General features: G+C 37.8%; 1 protein-coding gene across 9 annotated transcripts in view; it reads right to left on the reverse strand.

Annotated features, from left to right (window-relative positions):
* The window catches only part of FBXW7 (F-box and WD repeat domain containing 7), a 277,673-nt gene that overhangs the window by 29,374 nt on the left and 220,694 nt on the right, over window positions 1-27,605 (reverse strand). For 7 of the 9 annotated variants that reach the window (XM_075930055.1, XM_075930052.1, XM_006111571.4 and 4 more), the window contains 2 exons: window positions 6,471-6,553; window positions 2,970-3,111 (listed from right to left, as the gene is read on the reverse strand). In XM_075930055.1, the coding sequence (XP_075786170.1) occupies window positions 2,970-3,111; window positions 6,471-6,553 (225 nt within the window). Of the gene's footprint in view, window positions 1-2,969; window positions 3,112-6,470; window positions 6,554-9,213; window positions 9,691-27,605 lie in introns of those variants that run through there. The other 2 variants (XM_075930056.1, XM_025185405.2) reach the window with 2 other exon arrangements.

A 27,605-nucleotide genomic window follows, 5' to 3' on the forward strand; every position in this document is an offset into this window, starting at 1 on the left:
AATTCAAATGAATGGAACTATACAGTGAAAAGAATTCAAATATTGAGCTTCAGTGCCACACATATAATCCTTAGAACAGGTGTATGAGACCAGGGTACGAAAGGGCAAGACCAGGGGACAAATCCTCAAACAATGCACATCTCCACTGAAGCAGTGAAATTATAGAAATTGCACAGTGATCTTACTGAAATATTTCAGTCAAGTTGATAGTAACTGTATGCTACTGTAGCTTTTAAAGCAGGATGTACACTAAAGCATACTACTGTACTTGTGTTTTATTTTGAGCCATTTAGGATGGGTGAAAAAGATAATCTCTGTTCTCAGGAATGACCTGATTCAAAACAAGTGTTTGAGCTAGATACCCAACTATACAGAAATATACTGTAGTACAACTGATCTTAATGGCTAAATTAAACTTTAGATAGTTGATACACCTGTGCACCAGATGGAATACAAATCACACTTACATAGCAGAAAAATACATTAAAAATCAAAGTGGTATACTTCAGAGTTTCTTGATTCAACAAGAAGTAACATAAGTCAAGAGAATTTAAGACATTCCCAGCTCCACACTATGAACTACTTGAAGTCCTTACAATCAAACGTCCTTCATCAAAATGTCTCCATCTTACACACTAGGCAGACAGGAATACTAGATGGCAGATTGGCAGAAGATGGAAAGGCAGTAAGGTTGCATGGGCACCAAGAACTGTGTATTTCCAGTCGTTTGTAATTTTTTTCATACACTGATCTTATTTTGATGCCCAACAAAACCTTACAAAGTTTTTAGAAAACTGCAAAGTTTTTATAGAGTTTTTTCCCCACAACAAGCAGACATTTATAACTGTACAAGTTGGCTTTATTTTTTGTATTTTGGTTTGGAACTTCAATTTTAAAATTAATTGCCAAGACACTGTCAGTATATATAGATGTATAGACAATTAGGATAGTGCTACTTAACTAACATGCTATATTAATAAATGAGAAAGTGCTCCCATTTTAATTGCTGCACAAGAAAAAAAAACCCCACACTGTAAGAGAGACACTATCTGCATGCTTAGAAACTGTGCTACGTTAAGGAACTATACTTTGTACAAGTTTTTATTTTCCTGCTGATAAAGGTAGTGCAAAATGAGAGGCTCTTGGAGGAATCAAGGAGATATGACTTTAAAGCTGAAGGTCAAAGAGTTTCAAAAGGCTCCAAAAAAACTGGCTTGATTTTCAAAAGCTCTAAACATCTACGCTGTGTCTAGACTGGCAAGTTTTTCCACAAAAGAGGCCGCTTTTGTGCAAAAACTTGCCAGCTATCTACACTGGCTACTTGATTTTGCACAAATGCACTGACGTTCTACTGTCTGAAATCAGTGCTTCTTGCACAAATGCTTTGACGTTCCCTTTCGGGCAAAAGCCCTTTTCCGGAAATGTTTCTGCGCAGGAGGGCCAGTGTAGACAGCTAAAAACTGTTCTGCACAAAAAAGCCCCCATGGCAAAAATGGCGATTGGGGCTTTCTTGCGCAAAACCTTGTCTAGAGTGGCACGGGTGCTTTTCCGCAAAAAGTGCTTTTGCGGAAAAGCGTCCGTACCAATCTAGACGTTCTTTTCCGCAAATGCTTTTAACAGAAAAACTTTTCCGTTAAAAGCATTTGCAGAAAATCATGCCAGTCTGGATGTAGCCCTATTGTTCTAACTGAAGTAATCAGTGGGAATTTCTAGAGGATTAGCACTTCTGAAAAATCAGGTCACTTATTTAGGAGCCTAACTTTTAGCTCTTTTCAAAATTCCAAACTACATATTAATTAAACCAAGAGCAAATTTATTTGTTACAGAAACAATTTTGCTGTAGGCTAATACATGTTATTCATAACAATCTGCAACCATAAAGAGGCCTGATTTTGCAATGTGGTGAGCAAAAATCCCACTAAAAGCTTCTTCCTTTTCCAGCTCTTCTAGGGATGTTAACTATTGGTTATTTTACTAGTCAAGTAGTTGATGGAATTTCCATCGACTACTCGACTAGTCGATAGGCACTTCTGCATTCTTTCTTTGAAATGTACAAGAGCCTCCACTAGGAAGAATACAAAGCATGCAGCTCGGGGTCAGTGGTGACTCCAGATTGTACATGGGTGTGCCAGTTTTGAAATGTACAAGGGTCCCCAGCAGGGGTTCTTGTGCATTTCAAAGTAGAAGTACAGAATGGATCCCAGGGTCAGCGGGATCAGCTAGGGGCTGTTTTATTGTTAATCAATGGGGCAATCTTTTCATGTTTTTTAACACAAATACAGTAACAGACATTTACGTGGCACATATTCTAGTTCCATTGCATTATTACTCATTGGTGCACACCATTTTATTTTACAGAGTCTTTGTCAGTGTTTTACTGTAAACATTGTTGACCAGACTATTTGAAGGAAGAAAAAAGTTATCTTTTTGCTCTTCTTTTCAACTGTACAAATATACACAAGCCAAGAATGTGATTAAAACACAGAAGGATAAGAATAAACATTGAGATTCCCTTTCATCAGAAATATATTTTGTCAAATAAAATAAGTTTTTAAAGCATTATAAACTAAATTTACTTCTTGTATATTTATAATATGCCAGATTTCTGATACATTTAGCACCATAATTACAGAGGGATAAACCATGCACTAATGCTTACAAGACTCAAAATGGTTGTTCAGGTGAGGCCAGAGTGGCAACAGGCTACATAGTTTGCAGAAAAATTGGAAGTATTTAGAGTTTATTTTGGTAACAAAGACAAGAAAGCAACATTTTTTGAATTTGTGTAGTAACTAGCTGGAATTAAGAACTGTTTCCTTTAAAGCTGGGGCTCATTTTTTTTTGTCAACAGTATGTGAAATCAATAACAAAGACTTTTGGGGAGATACTAAGCTGGCTACTTTTTCTTGAATCATCAAGGTAAACAATTCCAGATGGTTATTTAATCTCACACTCTAGTTGCTGGTTACCTGAAACATTTTCAGCCATTCCTGAAGTCCTGTAGGTGGCTGGACAGATGTAATCCGGCGACGCTGTTGTCCTTGTCCATTGGCTGCTCTCAGGTCCCCAAATGTAGTAGGTGTTGCTGAACATGGCACAAGTCCAGTAGTGCTATGATACAAATATGTGAAAGTCAGAAAAATTATTGCATTATGAAAAATGAAAAAGTCTATATTCTTAAAGTGTTTAGTACTGCAGGTACAAATCTGAATTAAAATAACTTTTTGAGCTTTGAGACTGCACACAGGTAACAACAACTTTGGACAATCTTCTCTGTCTTTTAGGGAGTCAGTTTCCTCACATCAATACAGCTGTTTCTATCATTCCAATGTTAAAAATGGGTAGCATTCACTGAAGACCAAATGAATGCCACTTTATCCCACTGGCCAGCAAGGAATGCTTATGAAAAAGAGGCAAGAATGCTTATGATACTTCCTTTCACTCCAACTATATGTGTAATGTTTCCTGTGTGCCTGTCTCCAATGAGGTAGGAAGCAGGACGTTACAGGTCTCAACTGTATTGTTATAACATGTTGATGCCTCACTGCCAAACAAAATAATCCATTGTTTAAATCCTAGCTATATTTTGACTTGAATGTATTTTACAAATTTGTGTTTTAATTGATAAATATCATCATAGTCTGCATATTAATAGATTACCATCATTACAATTGGGGGGCAGAGAGGCAGTAGTTTTGCCCCTATCAATTCTTAATTGTAACATTTTTAATAGATTAAAAAGATCAGATACAGGAATATGTCTTATTCTTTCCTGACCATCCCATATGACTGATCAAAATTCCTAGAGAAGTCTACCACAGTATTGTCATCCAGCCTTTAATTTTCTCTCACCTTACATCATGTAAAATGCTCCATTTACAAGATACCTGACCGATATAGCCCCTACTTAAATATCTTGGATCTATTTTAAAACACGTTTGTACAGATACCTTACTGCAGGACATGCAGAATTCAAATACACTGCAGATTCCTAAATAGTTTGCTTTATTATATTTAAAATTTTGCAGTAAATCTAGTAGATTTACTCTTCAGGATTTCACTGGAGAAATGATTGCTGTAAACTGATGCAATATAGATGTATTTCTAACTGGCATTTATTTTTACTTTTATTTTATTTTGTTTTTCTCCAGTACTGTAAGACAGTACCATGTGTATAAAAAATTTGCATGAACTGACGAAGAATAAGAACGGATACAAATGCATTTATTTCTTGACTTGATATTTCAATAAATTCTAATATAAACAAGATCTAGTACAGAGCACTTTATTTCACAGAACACTGCTGTCTTTTAAGAACAGTCAGCGAATACAGATAACCAATGAATTTCTTCACAGGTGCAAATATGTTCATCAGGCCTGTCAATCTTCTTCTAACAACAAGAAGAATACATAAAGACATTGAGATGCAAGAATTACATCATTTTACCCAACAAAGCTAAATATCAAATGACTTAAAAGATCAAGGCATGAAATTGTCCTGTTTTATTTACAAAAAGGGTTTTATTGTGTAGAAACTCAAAGTTCTGAATTCCAATGGAAAGACTTAGAAAAAAAATCTGCTTTTAAGTTAATCCATGATACTTTTAAAATCAAGGACTTTTCTAATTCTATTCTCCCCTGTGCAGAAGGCCAGCAAAAAGCCAATTCCACACTTCGCCTCCAAAATAAGGCTTGAGAATGAATCTTATGTGAGATTTGACTGGTGCATAGGCCTTTTACTGCCACTGTGCGCAATCAGTGAATTCTACCTTTGGTGTGGGTGAACAAGCATCAGGGGAAAAAGCGAAGGCTATCAATGTTTCTGAGGGACACCATTTTCATTTCTTCTAAACTATATTCAGTAGGATCGAATAATGGTGTTTTTCTGTAAGGAAGTATCTATAGTAGCTAATTTTTTAATGTTGGTGATAAAATGGATTAGAAAATATTAGGAATGGATTAGAAAATTAGAAATCTGTTAAAAGCAACACAAAATATAAATGCTCTCCTTAGGCTAGAGGAATTAAAATACATATTTTAAGTAAATAAAATGTCTGACAACTATTTATTTTAATGTAGTATCAGGGAGGATGTTATACCTTTATTTAAATGTCTTTCACTGCTACATTGGGCTTCTTGGTCAAAAAATGCAATAATCCACAACAAACTAAAAGCAACATCCTTTTGAAATCACTTTAAACCTGATCACTGTTCATACTTTTTTATATTTAGTGCTTTCAGAATGTATGTTTTCATTCAATTAAAACGTATCAGTCACATTCTCCTAGAGGAAGCTGGAAAAGAAACAATCTGAAAACAAGCAGATATATTTTGCTAAATGGTATACTTTATCTACTTGCCTTTTTTTTGGTGGACCACAAAAAACTACGGATTTTTGGCAGAATAAGTTCAGAAAACTGAGAACAATTAAAAAAATATATTAACTAGAGATATCTAAGAAGTCAGAATAGTTATATTCACTCTCTAACAATGGTCTGTTGTTCTTTAATGTTACCATTTATAAAAATCGAAGACCAAATACAGAAAATTTTCCTAAATTTTCTAAACTTTTTATTTATGCAATAGCCCTTTTAAAAGAAGAAACATATAAAATGTAATTTATAGTTTTAAGATACATTCACAGTGACATATTCAAGAACTGACCTGCTAAACCAATTTTAAGTGGAAAGTAACTGGGAAAGTTTTATGATGATACAAGTTCCAAAATGATGGCATGCAGTAGGACATTAGAGAACAATTATATCTAGTTGTTATGGCAACTACAGTAAGTAAAGAGCATATTCTAATGTATTCATATAGACCATTTAAAATCTTTCCCTTAGAAAATAAAGTATTCTTGCTAATTCAGGGCCGGGCCCCATTCTACTCCCTTACTCATGCTGATTAGTATCTTACTCTGCAAGGAGTCTCACTGAAATAAATGCAACTACTTGTGCACTAACTTACAAATCAACATTAGTAAGGGAGAAGTTGGGACTCATATTATATTATAGATAGCAAGTATTTTTCTGTAATTTTCTTAGGATCATATGTTCAGTTCTGCCTACATAAATTTCCACTGAAGTATTTCCGTTGATATATTTGATATTTTGAAAAGTCTTTATTTTTAGAATTTTTTACCATTAAGTCCCTTTTAATACTGTACTAACTTCACACTGTATTTTGAGGGATGCTTTTACCCTGTAGAAAGCTTTGTAGATGGGCAATATATTATAAATTAAAAGTAAACCTCTAAAGAAATAAACTTCAGCTACTGTATTAAAACTCAACTTCAGTTTCTATAGTTTTAACCACCTGAATTACATGTTTGTAATAGGTATAATATCACCAATTCCCTTCTATAGTGTTAACATTTAAGATGAGCTATGAATATTCAGTCTGAGCAGCTGGAAAGACAGGATGTACATGTAAGAATCATGACCAGATCATCTGTTATTACATTTAATTACCTCGTGTATTCTGAGACTTTGCAGGGTTTCTTTCCCAGAGAGAAAGAACGGACCTCGGAGCCATGGTCCAACTTTCTCTTCATCTGCAAGATGGGGAGGGGAAAAAAAACCCCAAAGATTTAGTTGTATGACCAGCATAAATCACGTCTAATATCTAAAATGAACACATTTTCCCTTTTACCTGAATTTTCATAAATCCCGCATTAATAAAATAATTTGAAATAATGTTTCATTTATATCTTGAATAAAATGTGAAATACTTATTCATTAAAACTATTTTATGACTAAAGTGTATACCATTGCTACTTTGGGGACTAAAGATACTTAAAACTACCATCTTACTTTTTGCTTCCAAGAGTTATTTTATACAGAAAGAGAGTTTGGATATAACTATAAAAAGGTTTATTTTAAAAAAATGTATCTTTGTGAAGCCTCTGGAAAGAATTTCACCCCATTATTTTAGTTTCATAGCTATACCAACTGTGAAGTCTGAAAATGAGAAGTGGGTTAAATTTTGTATAGTCTCTGGGCACTGTAGAGCAAATGTATGTTTAGGCATTAAATAAAAACAAATTTAAAATACTTAAAAATGACATCTTAACATTGTTAATTTACTATTTCAAACAGTTATGAAATGACAGCAACACTGACAAAGATGGCATTGACATTTTTACAAAAGGACTAAAATTTAAAAGAATGTCACCCACAATTAGATATGATCAACAAACAAATAATGAACAGGGCAGCTGTTAAAAGGAGAAGCAAGTCTGCAAAAATTACCAAAGAGATGGAAACCAGTGAAAGACATGTTCATCCATCCAGACAAATAAGGATTACTTCCTACATATGTTGGTAATCTTCAGCCACAGATTTTTGGACTCAACTGAAAATCATTTTATGCCAAATAAAGATTTGTTTTTGATGTAGGCAAAACATGTTAGCCATTAGTAGAGCAAGAACAACGATTGGCTGCAGAATGTATGAACTACCCATGCATTAATTTGGACCTTAAATATTTGTGAGGGTTTTTAGGTTTTCTTTTTAGCTTTGTTTTTAAGATGAATGGCTTAAAGTTAATATCTTAGATACATAATATTCAGTGATTCTGTTTTTTAAAATATTGCAGATGTTATTTCTTTCATCTTTATGATTGGTTTCAACCATTTATTGTACCAGTCTTCCTTCCTAAAAGGAACTGGATTCTCTAAAGATATACAATGTTTACATTAGAAACATTTCCTTTTAAAATACTCTGACATTTACATATCACTTAGGAAACATTCAATTAAGCTTTTGTATTTTTTTCCATTAGTAATTAAGAGAAAGGACTACTAAGGTTATACATACTAATTAAAAAACAAAACAACATTCCTTATAGCTAAATCTTGTTTTCTTGCCCATGGCTCACATGGGACACAATAAACCGTGTCACCATAAAAACATTAAACAGAACAAACAACCCCCCCAAAAACCCAACAAATCCCAAAGGCAAGAACCAACCCTACCCTCCCACCACCACTCCCCCACAAATTGTTCTAAGCAACACTGAGAATAATGGAGACCATCTTTTATCATTGTACAGGAGCAAGACAGAAGGACCACTGGAAGCCTAAATCTCATTTGTTTTAGTGTAACATCATGCTAGAGAAATCTTCTAGTCTGAATCTTAAGGGAGTATTTTAATGTTACAGGAAGTTTTTAAAATTAAACTGATTTTCTTGAGAGGATATTTCAAACCAATACTTATATTTGTGTTTTGGTTCCCTCCTATCACAAGAGATTTACTTTTTCAAAAGCAAAAATGGTTAGGTATAAGAAATATAATACTGTACTAGCAATAGTATAAACAGGTATATTCATTTATTCTTCTATTGGTACATAGAAAATATTTATATCAACATACAGTCCTATATTTACCTAATAATGACATTTCCAATTTCCCGTTCTCAATTATTTTAAGAAACTTTTTCATCTGTTCTTATCAGCTTCGTGACATATATGTGTTTTCAGCACTTCACAGGAATGCCAAGTAAATTTATTGACACAATTGCATTTACCATACTAAGAAAAAACTTTGTTTCCAGAAAACTGCTCTAGTAACAAAATTTAGATTTCAGTATGATTTTTGTGTGACTGAAAACTTGTTTCAGAAATACCCAAGCAAACATCCTTGTGAAATAATTCTCTGTGACTAAAGTCCTTTAGACAGTGTTGATTTACTGAAATAACAGATCTTGGATCAAAATATCAAACTGTATTCTGCATCATTACCGCAAATACAGAGTGGTACCTAAGTCTTCCATAACCCACTGCATTACATGTAAATATCAACACCGTTACTTGCACCATTTTGTACATTCACATTAACAAAATGAAAATAAAATAAGCCTGAGAGATATGGTAAGGTACAGAAAGAAGATTCACTAAAGAACAGTTATGCATGGAGAGGTTTCAGGTTAATATATAGCTAAGCTGCATTTTGAAAGTCAAGCAGTTTATTTGAAGGTAAATTCTCAGATCAACATATCACTTCTTATTTAGATTCCTAGGATAAAAGCTTTTCACATCTCATTTAGCCATTTCATTATTTCCCTTCATTCATGCTGTAGAGAAGAATGTCAGGCATCCAGCCACCCACCAAAAAGAGAAGATACTGCAGCCATCTCTGATGATACAGATTTTTTTCTTCCTTAACACAGACACACACACACACTCTCAAACAAGAAAAAAACAGGTTACTTACTTTGTAAAAAATCATTTTTAAAGTGCCGTAGAACCCCATGTTTTCTGTATTTTTTCCCTTCAATGATTCTGTGCCCCCGTGCGTCCGACTGCTTGGTAGTCTCTGACAATATAAACCTTTTTCAGGTAGGTATGTCACAGACTCTAATGTGGACATGCTCGGGCACGTCAGAAAAGGAAGATTAGGCAGCAGAACCAGCAACAAAACTCCACAAAAAGGCAAACGAAGCGCAGTATCAAACCGCTTCTCAGGACACATACATACATGCAGCTTGCTGGAGTAGAACTTGAGGGAATAATGAGAGAGAGGGGGAAGATTATTGGAGGAGACTCTGCCCTGTCAAAGCCTTGACTTAACAGATTCCTCCTTTAGCGGCAGAGGATCAGATTACATCTTCCCTCGCTCACGGAATGGTGCAGTCCAACCTTCAGCAATGCAGGCTGCACATCAATTACATGGTGCTCAGCTCCACGGAGCCTGTAAGCACAGAGTACAGGAAGGACTTCAGCAGGAAATTAAATAACCCCCACACACCAACATTCCCCGCCTCAAACCTGTCTTCCTCTTTGCTTTGCAAATAAAACACATTTTCAAAGCAGACTTGGAGGCTGGTGGAATGTTACCAACCCATTTCTAAATATTTCAAAGTGCAGCATGCTTCCAATTTTTCCAGCTGAAGCAAGCAAGCTCATTGCCACTAATTACAAATGTAGTGTAGCCCTGGGCCAGTTCACTGGACTTTTATATTCGTGCTTATAATGGAAATAAATTAGTACTTAACAAGTGCAGTTCATTTTTAAATGACCTTACATAAACTATTTACCAAAAAGATGTTTGAAATATTCTGTTGGCTACACAGCAGAATAAACTGGTTTGGTGAATTTAACACTTGCAACTTTCAAAACTGACAATTATGTAATATGGATTAAATATTAATTACTGTAGTTGCTAATCTGTAAAATTCAAGAGTATGTCCAGGTTTTCCTTGGAAAACCCAGTGCACCATTAATATTTGGTGTATCCTCTTCCCTGAACATCTCCCTATTTTTAAAACTGGTTGAAGTCACACAAAAAATCCCAAACAGAAAGCTTCTAATATCTGCTTCTGGAGTCCACACAAACTGTTTGATAGTTTCTCTTTCATATTTAGAAAAACCTTAAGGAAAGCTTTGAATAGGACACACATTTTTCAAACAACATTTTACAATTACTTGACAAAAACGTCCTAGCAAAACTGATACAAAAGCTTCAGAGGGGTAGCTGAGTTAGTCTGTAACAGGAAAAACGTAAAAAACAACAAATAGTCTAGTAGCACCTTACAGACTAACAAAACATGTAGATGGTAACATGAGCTTTCGTGGGCACAACCCACTTCTTCAGATGACAGGAGTGTCTGAAGTCCAGATCCAAGAATAAATAAGGAAGGGGAGAGGGAGAGGGAGAGGGAGAGAAGAAGGGAAAAAATGGAGGGGAGGAAGAAAAAGAAAAGAGACAGTGAGTAGATAAGCTTCAGAGGGATAGCCCAGTTAGTTTGTAACAGGAAAAACTTAAAAAACAACAAATAGTCTAGTAGCATCTTAAAGACTAAGTAGTTACAAGAGGCTGACAAGAACCATTAGTTTGCACTTAGAAAGGAAGAGGACCAACACCAGATTCTACACAGACATCAAGAACCATTAGCACCTTCATTGTTTGGTTGGTTGATAATATGTGAGCCATCCCATATCCTGATTCATACCATTTGCATAAGAATTAAACTTGTGAATGAAGTTAAGTTCCAAAATTGATACAGTTGTTCAATAAAGTTTGGGGAAAAGAGACCTCTGCTGACCAATGGAAACACCAATAAAGGGCGATCTTACTGACTGTAACAACTGCAGAGGAATTATACTACTCTCTGCTGCAGAGAAATCCTTCTGTAATATGATATTGCAGAGGATGAAAGAGGCAGATGATGCAGAGCTCTGAGAAGAACAAGGTGGATTGAGGCCCAAGACATCCCATGTAGATCAGATATTTCCAATAAAGGTCCATCACAGAAAAATGACAAGCTCCCCTCCCCTCTTCTTTTTTTAATTTCAAATGGCTTTTGAGAGATTGACCTACGCACCATGAAATATTCTTCAGTCCTGTGGAATCCCAGTTAAAACAGTCAATATCATCAAGGCCATGTACAGAGTGTTTTGTGAGAGTGCATAACCAGACAGCAGAATGGTTTAATGTGGCTGCTGGCAGAAAACAATTCTGCACTTAATTTTCATTGTTGTTTGGCATTGCCATGGTATGGAAAATGAAATTTATGAGCAACACAAACACTGGTAGAACAACTTTGCTGATGATATTGTGCCATCCAGAGACACCCCTGAAAAGAAAGGCAGACAACTTGGGCAAAAATAACAAGCTAAATGAGGTTCAACATTCATTATGCTATAAGAAACCCTATTAGAACCCAGATGTCAAGCAGTAGTACCACATAGGAAGGCAAAAATATCAACATATTAACCAAAGGAGACTTCAAGGAGGAAACAAGACTTTAATGATAGGAGAGGCAACTCAACATAGTATGGCAATCAAAGACATACAGTGCCAGAACAAAACTGAGAATTTTCAATTCAAACAATCTCAGTGTTAATGTATGGAGGTGATAGTTGGAGATCTACTAAAACAGACAAAAAAAACAGACACCTTCCAAAATAAACGCCTATGAAAGATTCTGAACATTGACTGAAAAGACTTCAGCACCAAGAAAGGAATCCGAAATAACACCAAACAGTACCTCTTTTCACCAGAATCCCAAGGAAGCTCTGGACATATTTGGAGTACATATTCTGAATGTCAACATACAGAATGTCAAGTCAAAACAAACTGGAAATGAAAGTATACAAGAGAAATGATAACCATTAGCAGTGAAGGCAGAATAATCAATCTTAAGGAAGCAACAGCAAATGACAGGAATGGAAGAGATTGGTTTCTGTCCTGTTCACCAACATTAGCACAGGAAGGATATACAAAATATATTTTTTTCCAGTTTATGGTTGTACAAATCTATATTTCTCACAAACTTTTGAATATACTGTTCTCCTTTATTAGTTGCCTGTTAGCCAAAATGCATTACAAACATTATTTAATGCAGTATCTAAGGTCAATCTTACTTTTCCCCACAACTAGGACAATGACCCTGGATGTCGTTGGGATTCTTAGAAGAGAACTTTCTCCTGAGCCTGCTTGGAATTTCCATTTTTCCTATCAACATCAGAAGAAAGCTGATAAGTTGGGGGTCCCACATATATGCTACCTCTTCCCATGAGAATGAAAGAGATGAGGTAGGTTCCAGCTAGGGATGTGAATGAGTAACTGGATACCTGATAAGTATCACCCTTACCTGGTTAACTAGGGGGCTGCTCTAGCTCAACCAGGCCCATCATACTGCCAGGTGGCAGCCCTGGAAGGCTGGGAGCCAGGAGCCTGCTGAGGGCTGGAATCCCCATGGAGCCAGAGGTTGCTCTGGCCTGGCTGGGCCCCTGCCCATGGGATCCCACTTAATCAGTTAAGTGTAACTGATTAAACATGATTTTATGCCCCTTGTTCCAGCTGCCTCTTCCCATGAGAATGATTCTGGAGCTCCTGAATAATTGTGGTTTTGCTCCTGCTGCTATACTGAGGATAAGAAAGTTAAGAGTGGTCAGGCCAGAAGCTAAGTATATGTTAAGCTCTGCACACGAGTTCCATGTGCCACAGAAGTTCTGCCTCAGAAAAGATATGCAATCCCAGAAGAGCATCGTCTTACCATCCATCTTCTATGTAAATAGTAATGTAGCCCCTAATCTGCCGTGTCTAGGTGTCTCCCAAACATTCACTGGATTTATTCTCAACAACCAGTAATCAGACAAGCATTATCTTTATTTTACACATGGGAATTAAGGCAGAGATTAAAATCACTTGCCCCAAGTCACAGAAGACTGTGTAGTAAAATGGGAATTCTACAACTCCAACTAAAACAAGTTTGGTATGGATTCCCAGGGGAATTCCTTGAAACTAAGTTAAAGAAGATAATGAACATCTTTGAGCTGGAGGATGAACAATATGAGAACGCTAAGCTTGGCAAAAAATACTTTCACTGAGGCTCTCCAAAAAGAGCTTGTCAACACTTGAAAGGAAGTAAAGGAAGAACAAATCCATGCAAAACAGATTCCCAGCAAAAGGAAAAGACGAAGTAGACAGACCTTGAAACTGTTTCAATATTGCATAGGACAAACCAAGCTGGATACAGCTCTGATAGACTGACAATATCCTGAACAAACCTTATGGAATAAAGATAAATTGTACTGAATTAACCTAAACCTTACTAAATTAGGGTTAATATCTTTACAATATATTTGGTGTTGTGGCATTGTATGAACCTGCTTTAGTAGGAAGGAATGGATGTTAATAAACTTCTTCTGTTATCAGTTTTTTAAGCCACTGCCATTCTGTGAATACATATGTACGTATGTTATTAGTTCAAAGTGGATTTTCCAGGATCATCATCATCAACTAGCCACCCATCAAAACCTCAAAACATAACTTCCCCTACAACTTCTGGATAAAAGCCCTGGTTTTAAGCCTTTGTCTCTGATGCAACAGGGGAGACTCCTTGAATACAAAGGCCCCAATCCTTATGGAAGGACTGGAAAGACTTAGCCTCAGTAATACTGTGATGAACTTTGATGAACTTGTAACCACAGCAAACACCTGGGTGACGTGATGCCTAGTAAAATTATTAGCATGTGTATAGGTTCTTGTATAATTTTAAATGTATTCTCTGTAATGCTTTTTACCTTGAAAATAAAGTAGGCTCGCATAGAAAGAATTCTTAACTGATCACTGCAGATATTAACAGTCCCTGAAGAGAACACAAGCAGATCTGTTTAAGCAGAATATTTTTGCTGGGAAATACTGCATAGCCTGAACAAAGCCTTGGGTCTCCACCCAGAAAGGCAACAGCAGGGGAGCTGGAAGCTGAAAGTGGATACCTTTGTTGAATCACTAAGAGGAAATACAGGTGTAGCTGTCTTGAACTGTGATAATGGTGATGACCATTTGGAAGATATAGTGATCCTTTCAGAGAAATGTTTAACAAGATGGAGAGAAAAAATTAACAAACCAGGTAATTATTATTTTTAAATACTTCATTAAGGAGCGTTCTTTCAAATCTTCAGCCCCCTCTATGCTAAATCTCCTTCTCATGTTTTTCTTACAGTGATCATAACCTGATGCAGTGACATACTGGAAAAATATAAGGACATGGCAAAAAAAATCCACTCAAAAATCTGCCAGACATCTTTTTCTAATTTTTAGCTAGGTCAACTTCTCAACCAGACCATGGGTAACAACTCTGGAGCATGGAAAAAAAAACCTATTGCATTAAGTGGATTCTGGCTTTTGCAAGATTGGTTGGCATTGAACTTTTCAGCAAAGCATATTATACTAAAGCCATGATACTAAGATACAGTCACCTACCATTCCCTTTGGCTTCAATGAGAGTTGACAATGCACACCAGCACTCTACAGAAAAATGCCAATACCAAGCTAAAGTGAGGGAAAACTATTACTTTTTTTCTTGTAACCAAAAATCGCACAAACGTTAGTCCGGTACAGGCAGTCCCCGGGTTACGTGGATCCGACTTATATCGGATCCCTACTTACGAACAGGGTGAGGGAACCCCGAACTAGCTGCCCCTCCCCCCCCAGCAGACCGCCGAGACGCGCGCGGTGGTCTCGCCGCCCGCGTCCTCCGTGGCGAGAAAAGCCGCTCCGCGTCTCCCTGGTCTGCTGGGGAGGTGGGGGCACAGCTGGGGCGGTGGTAGAGCAGCTGGGGCGCTGCCGGGTTGGTCCCACAGCACCGAGGAGCGGCTGGTCAGTTTCAACAGCGGCTGAATCGGGACACCAGTTCCGACTTACATATAAATTCAACTTAAGAACAAACCTACAGTCCCTATCTTGTACGTAACCCGGGGACTGCCTGTATAGAAAATGGAGCATATCCTCAAAGGGACAGAGTTCATCTGGGCTCCTTCAGTTTCTTTACAAATATCAATTTAGTATCTCAACTCTTTTGTTTCCTTATGTAGACTGTCATAGCAAAGACAGAGGAAGGCATAATTTCTATCACAAAACACACATTCTTATCTAGCTATGATTTCTATATAATTCTCCGAAACTTCAGTTCTTTTAGTATCTCCCAACTACACTTAATCATCTTAAAGCCTGCCCATCAAATCTTGGCATTTATTATCCATTAAGCTTCAGTTTTGTGTATTTTATGAGAACAAAGTGGTAGAGCTGACTTCATACTTCAGATTTGAACAACACTGCATATGTCTCAGGAGACTCACCACTTTCTACTTTAATACATCTCAAGAAAAAAGGCATACAACTGGATGTATGTGTAGGATTTAAGACAAACAGACACAGAAATTAAGTTAGCACCAATACTGTCGGGGTAGAAACTGAGGATACAATTGCTATGTGGATTCAAAAATTGTGTGTGGAGCCACTTAAAACCTCAGTAAATCTGCTAACTCATTCTGGGAGTAAGTAGTGAGTTCTCAGCCACAACAGAGAAAATGTATAGGTGATCCACCTGGATAAGCTCTAGCCATTTACTAAAGATTACAAGATTGACTTTGTAGCCTAGGTGGATGTACTTTTCAACAAAATGGGTTCCAGGGTGAGGTAGTCAAATAATCATTAGTAGTTGTTTTAGAGGTTAAGGTGAAGTACCGTGTTTCTACTTTACTTTTCCATTTTCTTCTTTTCTGGTACATTACTGATGATTACTTTCACCCACTGCTCATGATTGCCAGTCATTTTCTGAGGAAATACTCCTTCCCCCAAAAACATGCTTTATCTGTTAATGACCATCACATTAGCCCAAATATTCACATTTTCCAGTAGTTATCACAAAATAGAAATGTAGTTTATCAGATATTAATTTAGCCTAAATACAGGGTATTATACTTTTAATTACATGGGGGAAATGTATGGAAAGCTACGACTTGGCAGATGCAAATGTTTTAATGGTGACTACTATATCTGGCAATCTAACTCCCTTGCTTTTTGGGGAAGAGAAGAAACATACAGTCCTTCAAATCCATCAGTCTTTGAGTCACCCCCTGGATGGCACCAGGTAAACTCAGGGCATGCATGTGCATTAGTGTGTGGCCAAACCACATGCAATACTGCTTTTGGATATGATGAACAACTGAAGGGAGGCCAGATCTTTGCAAAACTGTGACATTTTGCATGGAAGTCAAACCACTTTCTACTTGGCATTTGTACTGACAGCTGCATACAGAATTCCTTTAGCTGCTCTGAGTCTGACAATAGGAAGGTCCTGATTTTTGACCTGGACAGGGACAGCAGGTTTGCAGAAATTTTGGTGGTGCCCAGAATGCCCAGCCCCCAAGTTCTTTCCCCATTCAACTCCTCTCCCCAACCTGCCTAAGGCTCTGGGAGGGAGTTTGCTTTGCAGGCTTCCTGCTTCTGATGTACATTAAAAACTGCTATTAGTTTTTGGCTAGCTGTTCTTCAAATTGTTTTTTGGCCTTCCTAATTATATTTTTACACTTCATTTGCCACAGTTTATGCTCTTTTCTATTTTCCTCACTAGGATTTAACTTCCTATTTTAAAATAATGCCTTTTTATTTCTCACTGCTTCTTTTACTTGGTTGTTAAGCAATGGTGGCACTTTTTTTGGTTCTCTTACTATTTTTTTTTAAATTTGGGACATGCACTAAAGTTGAGCCTCTCTATCAGGGTGTCTTTGAAAAATTTCCTTGCAGCTTGCAGGAATTTCATTTTTGACACTGTACCTTTTAATCTGTTGAACTAACTTCATTTTGTGCACTTTACCTTTCTGAAATTAAATGCCATGGTGTTGGGCTGTTGTGGTATTTTTCCCACCACAGAGATGTTAAATTTAATTAAATTATGGGCACTACTTGCAAGCGGCCCAGCTATATTCACCTTCTGGATGAGATCTTGTGCTCCACTTAGGACTAAATCAAGAATTGCCTCTCCTCTTGTGGATTCTAGAAGCAGCTGCTCCACAAAGCAGTTATTCAAGGTGCCAAGAAAAGACAGTTACCTGTTTCTGTAACTGGTGTTCTTCAAGATGTGTTGCTCATGTCCGTTCAACATAGGTGGTGTGTGCTCACCAAATGCACTGGGGCCAGAAGATTTTCCCTCAGCACTATCCTGGAGTAGAGCATATATGAACATGAGCAAGCACTGGAAGAACTTTACTCTGCAGTCCGTCCTGATGTAACATGTACCCAGTCAATATGGGGATAGTTGAAATCCCCCATTATTAATGAGTTTTTTATTTTTATAGTCTCTCATCTCCCTTAGCGTTTTCTCAGTTACTATGCTGGTGAGGTGGTTGAGAAGATATCCCTACTGCTATATTCTTCTTATTAGAGCATGGAATTACTATCCTTAGTGATTCTATAGTACAATTTGGTTTGTTTAAGATTTTTACTTCATTTGATTCTATGCTCTTTCACATTTAATGCCTCTATCCTACCAGCATGATCTGTTCTATCCTTCCAATATATTTTGTACCCTGGTATTACTGTGCCCCTTTGAAACTTGTTCCACCAAGTTTCTGGGTTGCCTATTATATCAATATCTTCATTCAAAGAAGGCACTCTATTTCACGCATATTACTATTTATCTTCTTGGGTTTGTATGTAAGCACTTAAAAAACAAATAATTTTGTAGCTGTCTGCCATTAAATGATGTGATTGAATGGAACTCTTTCATTTGACTGTTTCTCATCAGATCTTACCAGTTTTATCATCTTCCATCCTCTTCTCTTTAGTAGAACATAGAAAATCTCTATTAATAGACCAGCCCCTAAGAGATGTCTCTGTATGATCCATGTGCAACTTCGCACCAGTCAGCTTTCTCCAAGACCTTAAATTGCAACCTTTTTAATTTTACATGCCAGCAATCTGGTTTCATTTTGGTTTAGTTGGAGCCCATCCTTCTTGTATAGACTCCCCCTTTCCCAGAAGTGTTCCCAGTTCCTAATAAAGCTAAACCCCTCCTTCCTAAACCATTGGTCTCACCCACATATGAAAACACTGCAGTTCTGCCTAACTGGTCTTGCGCATGGAACTGGAAGCATTTCAGAAAATGCGATCATGGAGATCTTAGTTTTCAATCTCTTACCTAGTAGCCTAAATTTTGGCCTCCAGGACTTCTCTCCTATCCTTCCATATGTCATTGGTACCGACAGATACCAGGAACATTGGCTCCTCCTAGCACTACACACAAGTCTATCCCTTGTCTCAAGAGATCCTCAACCTTGCACCGGGCAGGAAAGTCACCATGCAGTTCTCTTGGTCATCACAAACCCAGCTGCCTATATTTTCTAATGATCTAATCCCCTATTACTAACACCTGTCTCTTCCTAAAACTGGAGTTCTCTCCTCCAGAGAGGTATCCTCAGTGCAAGAGGATATCACGACATCGCCTGGAAACGAAGGTTGCAACGATGGATATGTCTGTCTACAGCAGGAAATTGTTTCAAAGTAACTTATTTCAAAATAATAACTCCCAGAATAACTATTTCAAAATAAGGTTATTCCCCAAGAAAAGCAGGAGTATTATTTCGAAATAGTGGGCGTGGCAGCATGAATGCTCTGCTTTTTATTTTAAAATAAATCCCAAGTGTAGACCAAGGCTATAGGATCATTTCCCTCTGCTCCAACTGGATGTTCTCCTTCCATGAGACTTATACTCTCCTCAACAGCACAGAGGTCTATCTGACTGGAAATAAGACCATTCTACTGTGTCCTAGAAAGTGTCATCTATGTACCTCTCTGCCTTCCATAGTTCTTCCACAGTTTAGCTACCCTGGTCTCCAAAGCCCATACATGGTCCCTGAGGGCCAGTCCCTTGCACTGAATGCACACACATTCCACCAATCATAGGCTATGTCTACACTGCAAAGATAAAGCAGAAAAAGAAATGCAATTTGTGGTATACAAATTGTGTATCTTTTTCCAATTTAATTCCAAAAGAGGCTTTTCTGAAATTTGGACCACTTACATAGGGCCAAATTTCAGAAAAAAAAACCCCTTTTTCGGAACATCCCTTCTTCCTCATAAAAAGAGGCTTACAGAGATTGCGACAAAACGCGTCCGCTTTTCCGACACCGTTCGTTCATTTTGTGTTCCTTGGACACAGCAGTGCTTTTCTGGGATACCAGAGATCATCCTACCTTGTTCCTGCGAATTGCCAGATTGTCTCTCACTGAAAAGAGATAAATAGGCAAGAACATTTTTCATACTGTGGTTGTCTTCTTCTGCTAAGTCATTCAGGGTTCTGCTGCTGCTGTTAGTTTCCCAATGAGCCACAGACAGAAATTAAAACTGCAGAATACTAGGCAGCAGTGAAGCTAATCAGAGTTCTGCATAGTTTTAGTCTGCTGTTTTTTGGAATCTACAAGAAACAGATCTACTCTTCTGCAGCTATGGGTTGTTTGAGAGAGGTTGGGGTATGGTAGACAACAAACCTATAATTAGAGGTGCAAAATCCCAGTTAAACATAATGTTTAATTGGTTAACCGTGATCCTGTGGCATGGGGAGGGGATGCTCCAGCCCAGACTGTGCTGCTGGTTGCTCTAACTGGGTTGGGCCCACTACACTGCACCGGGGTAAGGGGGCTGCTCCAGGCAGGGTCTGCTGCATGACGCCACAGGGCGGAGGGCTCCCATCATATTTGGCCTGACAAGACTGGAGTGTCCTTTGCCTGTGGGCGTGGCTGGTCCAGATGGGCTGGAATGCCCCCCAACTGCATTGCCCCCGTCGGCTGCTCCAGTCCGTGTGGTGAGCTGTTCCAGCCATGCTGGGCTGAGCCTGCTGCACCATGCTGTGGGCAGGGGCTCTTCCAGCTGGGCCGAGCCTGCTGCACCAGAGGGACCTGTTCTGGCCAGGTTTGTTAGGGCCAACAGTACCACAGGTAGGGGGCCTGCTCCAATCTGGCTCACATCACGGTTGGCCTGGCTGGACTGAAGCCCCCACATCTGCATTGTTGTTGGCCTGGCCAGGCTAGAGCACACTCTGCCTGTGACGCGCCCCACGATCTACTCCAGCCCAGCTGGGCATGCTGTGCCACGTGCTGCACCTGCCAGGCTGGGCTGAGCCCACTGCACCATGTTGCAGGTGGGGACTGCTCTGGCTGAGCTGGGCCAAGCCGAACCTGCTGCACCGAGGTGCGGGGGTCATCTGAGGCAGGCCCGGCCAGAGCATACCTCTTCTGGTTAACCGGTTACCCAGCTAAACATGTTGGTAAGGGGTATGCTTACCAGGTAACCAGTTAACTTGTAAACTCTTTACATTCTTTTACATATAATATTCATTTTCATCTTTTCCTAACATACAATAGTCTTTAAAACCATTTGAGAGTTTCCATTTTTTAAAAACACACTTTCTGAGGCATAGCTAATCATCTTCCCTCCACATAATTAGCATACTATTTTACAACTAAGGCAAACCACCCACTGAAACACACTTAACACTTTCTTCAGAAGAGAAAAAAATAGTTCAGTAAATATCTATATTTTACAGTTATAACATATTCAACAACAACAAATTTTTTCCATTTCAAAAGACATCTTTTTAAATACCGCTTAAATGTTACAATTTACAACAAATAGAAAAATTTCAACACCAAAATTACAGAGCTTCCAGTGGACATAAAACCTTGCCAGTTCTCTTAATTAATCAAAATTCACATTGTCCAATCCTTTTCCTGTTGGCAACATTTCTAGAACCTTTAACATTTTGTTATGTGGTATGTTGTAATTAAGACTGTCTATTACTTCTAATGAAAGACTAGATTGAATTACACAAATCACCCACAGAGCTATAGAATCCCCAGAAGGACAGAGATTACAGCAAAACATTACACTATAGAAAGAATATTCCAGTTTTAGTTGTAGGAACATTTTTTGTATGGAGAGACTCTGTGACTGTCTCACTAAGGTACTATACAATTAACATTTAAACACTACTGGTGATTTTTGGTGAGTTTAAGTTTGCCCTGTTACACAACAGTAGCAGAACGAATATCAATACCAAATCCTCCTTCACTTAGTGCACAAACCCTGAGTTAGTTCCCAGGTTAAGGTAAACTATGGTCAACGTAGGACACCCTCTCCGATGGAGAGGTTCTGTGCAACCTTTGCTTCTCCATGATGCTCTGCTCTAAATTACAGCAGACAGAATCCCACACTGTCTAGATGAGATGACCACAGTACAATGCATTTGGCCCTGCTCTTAGCATACCACTGAATTCTTACAGACAAGCTAAAGATGGGGAAAGTGGGTTTTATACATCCTTTGGATTTCTCCAGCTGTCAGAGTAATCCCTGACTTCTCTTCTAAGGCATTGCAAAGATGACAGAGCCAACGGTTAGGTTGTGATTCCTTGTGTACATTTTAAAAAGTGTCTAGTTGAATTTGTACTTATTTAAAATACCACTATCACTGATAAAAACTAGGATTAAATTCTGCCCTTCAATAAAAGCATATGTATTCATTCCTCTTACTTCAATAGGAACAACATGCATCTGCAATTCCCCTATTAAACCTTACTGTACGTGACTTTTACAAAAGGCTTATAACTTTGCCAAATCAACTAAGTGTTCTGTTTACAATCAGGAATATTTTTCTGCCAAACTGTAGCTTTCTGCTTTCATGATTCAATTACAGAACTTGTTTATAAAAAAAAAAAAAATCACAAGAATTTGTATTTTCAGGGGAAAAGTGTATTTTTTTTTAACACAAGTGACTTAACTGTTTTTGCTCACACTTAACATAAAAAAAAATTTTGTGCAGAAATAAGGCCTGTCTGCAAATTGCAGCCTGAAATATGAATATGATAGAAAAACATTAATTTCCTATTTCCAGTTGATTAGAATAAGAAACATGCCAGTAACCTCAACTATAGGAGATGAAAGTGCTTCATTTATAGTGTTTGCGAACAGTTCTTGCACGCTAATGTATGTGGATTGTTTGGAATTATAAGATAAATCCTACATTTATAAAATCCCAATCTCACCAATACTAAGGATGTAGAAAGGATGAATGGTAGTGTTAGGGTTTATAGCACAAGAGTCTGGAGATTTAGCCAAGAATCTCAGCTGAGACTAAATGGGTATAAAGACTGAACTTTTGCACTGTGAATCAAAAAACCTTTGACAAAATAGAACATTATTAAGACTGAAAAGTCAAACACACAAAAGTTAGGAAATGCCAGAATTTAAATATTTGATTACATGATCACATACTTTTTTTATTCACAGAATCCCAGCCTCATTCAGTGCACGATGGATGGTATTTGCTTAATGAGCAATATTTTGTTTTACGCTCATTGTTCAGTGGGTGGCCCAGGTCCATGCTTTATTTAATTGCACACTATTCAAACCCTGATCTGAAGACAGAATTATTAACTTCTTCATGACTTTCTCCATGGCACTTCTCCTTATATCTCAGTGGTTCACAAACAAATTAATTTATCTTTATAACACTCTTGGAGAGATGAAGGGGAAGAAGTATTATCCTCATTTTATACATGGATTGCTAAGGCACAGAGACAAAGGTCAAAAGTGTCTGCTAATTTTAGGTCCTTAATTTAAGATATCTAGGACCTAAGTGAGGCGAACACAATATTACCTGTACAAAAAAAGTCTGATTTAAGTGATCTGCCTATAATATAGGAACTATGTAGCAGAGGTAGGGATAGAATCCAATCCTCCAGGGCAGTATTCAGCTACCTTTACTGTGAGACCCTCCTTTGTCTTCTAGCAATACCCTTCTTAATTCACTATACACCTTCCATCTTCTGCAGCAATTGAAGCAGCAGCTCTATAAACGACTGCCTCCTTCACTGAACAACTCTGATCCATCCCTAGAACAGGTCCACCTTGTGCTCTCAATGAAGCAGAATCCTGTGGCAAACATGATCATGTGAAAACACCATCATAATTAGGCTTCAAAGAACATTTTTATCAGTAAATGTTGGTAAATGTTGATTTCACCACATGCACAAACTGACAAAAATTCTCATCAATTATATAAATGTATAGATAGGCAAAGAAAAAATGATGTATGAGATCTTATCAGAGTTTGATCGTATCTTCTCACCTGTGATGATGATAATTTGTTTTAATGGTCATAAGCCTTTACATTTTTGAATCTCAATATCTGCTGTCACTAAATAATTATTGTCTGACCTCCCCTATAATTTTTCACACCTGTGAAATAAATGGATAGAAATTGAAAAAATGCCTTAATAGTATAATTTTGCACCATCGTGAAAATAAATATAGCTATTATCCATCAAAATTATATAAGAAAATTCCACCAAATCTAATTGTAATGTATATGTACCAGAAAGCAAACTTAAGATAAATCTATGCCTGGCATTTCCTAACTTTGACATACATGGCTTTGCAACCTTTATAATGTGGTGTGTGCAATTTGCTAGTTTTATAAAAAAAAAAGCAAACTGAAAAAAATAAAAATCCATTATGTGGCATCATATAGACACCCACTTGGGTCGACATCAGTGGAGCTCCAATCTTCAGTTCCATTCCTCAAGCTGCTGCCACTTGAAGTAAAGTGAAAGCAATAGTATATTATCATCCTCCATATGCATCATCAATAAAAAGGGATGCAGGACACACTTTGGCAGTGGGTGTGTCAGATATTTCTGAACAACAAAGTAACGATGATACTCACAAAACTTGCGTTTTAATCCAGGCCCTGGAGTATGATCATAGAACCTGCTAAGCTTGACTCTCCTCTCTTACTGTTCCCTCCAACTCATCCCTGTTCTGACTCTTTCCCACCCGTTTCTTGCCCCCAATCCCATTCTAACTTGCCTCTCCAGTCCCATTCTCCACATCTCAGGCTTCTCATCCCCAGTCTCCTTGTCCAGCCAGTCTCAGTACCCCTTCTAGCATCAACTCTGATCTCTTTTCCTGCCCTCCACCCGCTGGCTTCCAGATGCAGTCTCCCTCCACAGATCCTCATCTGATCTAGGGATGTAAAATCCTGGTTAAAAAGTTAACCAGTTAAACATAAAGTTTAACCAGTTAGCTATGCTCATGAGTGGGGGAAGAAGGGCTGCTCAGCCATGCTATGTCTGCTGTGCTGCAGGCTGCTCAAGTCAGGCTGGGCTGAACCCACTGCACTGTGCACAGGTAGGGCTACTCTGGCCAGGTCGGGCTAAGCTCACTGAGGGGCAAGGACCAGGACTGCTCTAGCCCAACTGGGCCAGCCATGCCATGGGCTGTGCCAGCCAAGCCATGTCTGAGCCTGCTGCACCACAGGGTGGGGAGGGATGCTCCGGCCAACCCCTTTACAGCCGTTATCCAATCTCAGTTTTTCTTCCAACTTGCTGCCTAATTCTTTCCCTCTATACTTCTTTGTACCAGGCACTTTGCCCAGTCAGTCTCCTGCACTGCAACTTCTTGTTAGATTTGTATACCATTCCACCTCACCCTGTTCCCCTCAATGGTTCTAGTCTCAGACTAGGTCTACACTGTCGGGAAAAAAGATATACAATTCCAGCTATGACAATTGCATAGTTATAGAGATTTTAGTGCTAATATCCGAGGTGTCTCTACTGAGCATGTGCAAACTTGTAATATTTTGGAAAGCCTTATAACTTAGCCAAATTTTTTTTTGGAGGAGGCGGGAGGGAAGGTTCACAGGGATGTCCCAATGCACATCCTTGATAATCCATCCTCTAAAGCATGTTGACATTGACACTAAAGATTTCTAAAGAAAAGATATCTGGAATATTTTAACATAGGTAAAAAACATTTTCCCCTACGCACATTTTCTAATGTGACTAAACTACTTTGGATGAATTTTTCCAGAACATGTTAACTTGAGACAAACACCTGTTATGGAAAATCTGAAATTGAATGGTTAAAGTTATCAGCAACTATAAATAGAGTCCTAAACTGGAAGTGGTAGGCAACCTTAATAGTAGTCAGTGCTACCATTCCTCCTCCCATCACCACTTTCTGTCCTAAGGATAAGACTTTACAAATATTAATCTCCTAGGAAGTGTACAGTTATCCTCAAAGGGAAACTGCGGACAAGTGATATGTCCAAATAGTCACCATAAGTCTTCAGGAGAAGAAAGAATTAAATGTAAACATCTACACTTTCTGTAAGTGCTTAAGCCATTCATTAGCCCAGCTAGCATTTAAATTAAATGCACCGTGCTACACAGAATTAATTTGGTACAAATTTAAATAGAACATTCACACTTTCTTAAAATATCTTTATGCAACATGTTTTCGCATATTAGGACAAAAGCAATTTAGTATGTATTAAAAAACACCAGAACAATTTTTTTCCCATAACTACTAATTTTCCCCACTTTTGCTTTGCAGTCTCTGGCTGATTGTAACCATTAACTCTCACATTACTGTTAAGACATGGTATGGTACATGACATTTACTTCACTTGCCTCCTTTTCCCCCTCAGAAAATGTATATATACGCTTCACTATGGAGGACAGAATTTACTTTTCCTCCATATGTCTATGATCCTTCTTGATTTATTGCCATAACAATCTTCTCCTCTCTGCAAGAGCATAAGAGACACCTACCACAGAGCTAGTAGGTTCCTTGCCCTAAGCTCTTCTGACTGTGGGGAGAAATTTCCAACCTTTACACAGCAGAAAGGAATGCCAAGCATGCTGGGGTCATACAAAACCCTTTGAAGCCTCTCTAAACCATTGCCATTAACCTTCTGCTGTGCAATTTCACATCAACAATGACTGCAATTGGAGTTGGCAAGCTAGTGAACCCTCCAATCTAAATGAAAGTCTTCTGCAAACCAGTGCCTTGAGTCAGGAAATAGTCTCTCAGACTTTTCTGTCTGTGCAAGGGAGGCAACAGGGCACTATCAGGGGTAAGTATTTTACAGTCTAGAATGAAGACACAGGATTGTTACATTGATTTTTGCACTGAATGTAGCATTAAATAAATAAGAGTAGAAATGAATGCTCTAGTTCTTTCACCTCTCAGAATAGATAGTGAAAAGAGAAACTTCCAAGAGGATAGGAGTGGTCTCCAAAAATTGCCCATTTTCAGATGTTATTTTAGCATTAAAAGAAGTTTCCAAAAGTCCTACTGGATAAATGATATAGAAAAATGTCAACTGCTAAACACCAATAGCTTTTTATTATTGTCTGTCTGGGAAACCATTTTGATCAGGGAAAAGTAATGTGCCTTTATCAATGAAAAATATTAATATCATGAAGTAAATCTCTCAAAGAGACAGATTGTACCAGAGAAAAACTGCATGTTTTAATGCTCATGGACATGAAAAGGCTGCACACTGAACCATTTCTCCACTGTTTCTAAAAACTCACCAGCTGAAAGCTAACCAACTGATGCCTTCCCTAAACAAAATCCATTCATTGTTGAATGAACAGTGAACTATATTACTGTTTTGTGAAAGCCTTCTGTTTTTTTCATAGACAGGTTGAAGTAAATTAAAGATTTCAGCAATATTTGGTTTACTGTTCTGTTCATCTTGTTACCACAAAATCAGATGACAAACATTGTTTTAAAATTTGTAATGGCATGCCGATTCTTAGTACTGTATTTCATTAATCCAGTTACTTACGCGAATTTGAGCCACTGATATTGCTGATTAAAAAAAAAAAAGCAAAACCAAAATTAAACCAATGAGAGACTACAAATTAAAACATGTGAGGACATGACCTACCTCTGTGGCAGATTACCTAAAAATACTTTCTTCTTGCACTGTAAATTATGTTTAAAACTCAAAAAGCCACAAAACTATCCAGAATTATTCTTTCAAATCCATTTTTAACCGGATAAAAATATAGTTTATACAAAACTCACAATGGATAATGGTTTTAATTTGTATCCATTATTCCCTTTATTCATGCAACTATTAAAGCAAGTAAACTATGAGTATGCTCAAGCAACTACCTGTAAAGCAATACAAGAGATATTCCAACAAATCTCAACTAACCAAATTGAAGTGTGGAAGACTTATAACAGTTAAATAGTGTTCTTAATGTAATGTTGCACCAATATACTAATTGGGCACTGATTAGTAAACAGATCCCATCTCCTCATCAGCTAAAAACAAAGAAAGGAAAAGAGATGGTATTGTGATGTGTGTCACATTCTCTATTCAGTGACACCCAACAAAAGCTGCATTAAATGGACATGAAAACAGAGGGAAGAGTGTAAGAGTCAGTTCTCACCCTCTGCTGGATGCTCCTCTTCCTGTCTCACCCTATCTCCCTTTCATTTTCAGCTCATTATATGCACTA

Source organism: Pelodiscus sinensis, chromosome 5 (assembly GCF_049634645.1).
Source record: "Pelodiscus sinensis isolate JC-2024 chromosome 5, ASM4963464v1, whole genome shotgun sequence".
Lineage (NCBI taxonomy): Eukaryota > Metazoa > Chordata > Testudines > Trionychidae > Pelodiscus > Pelodiscus sinensis.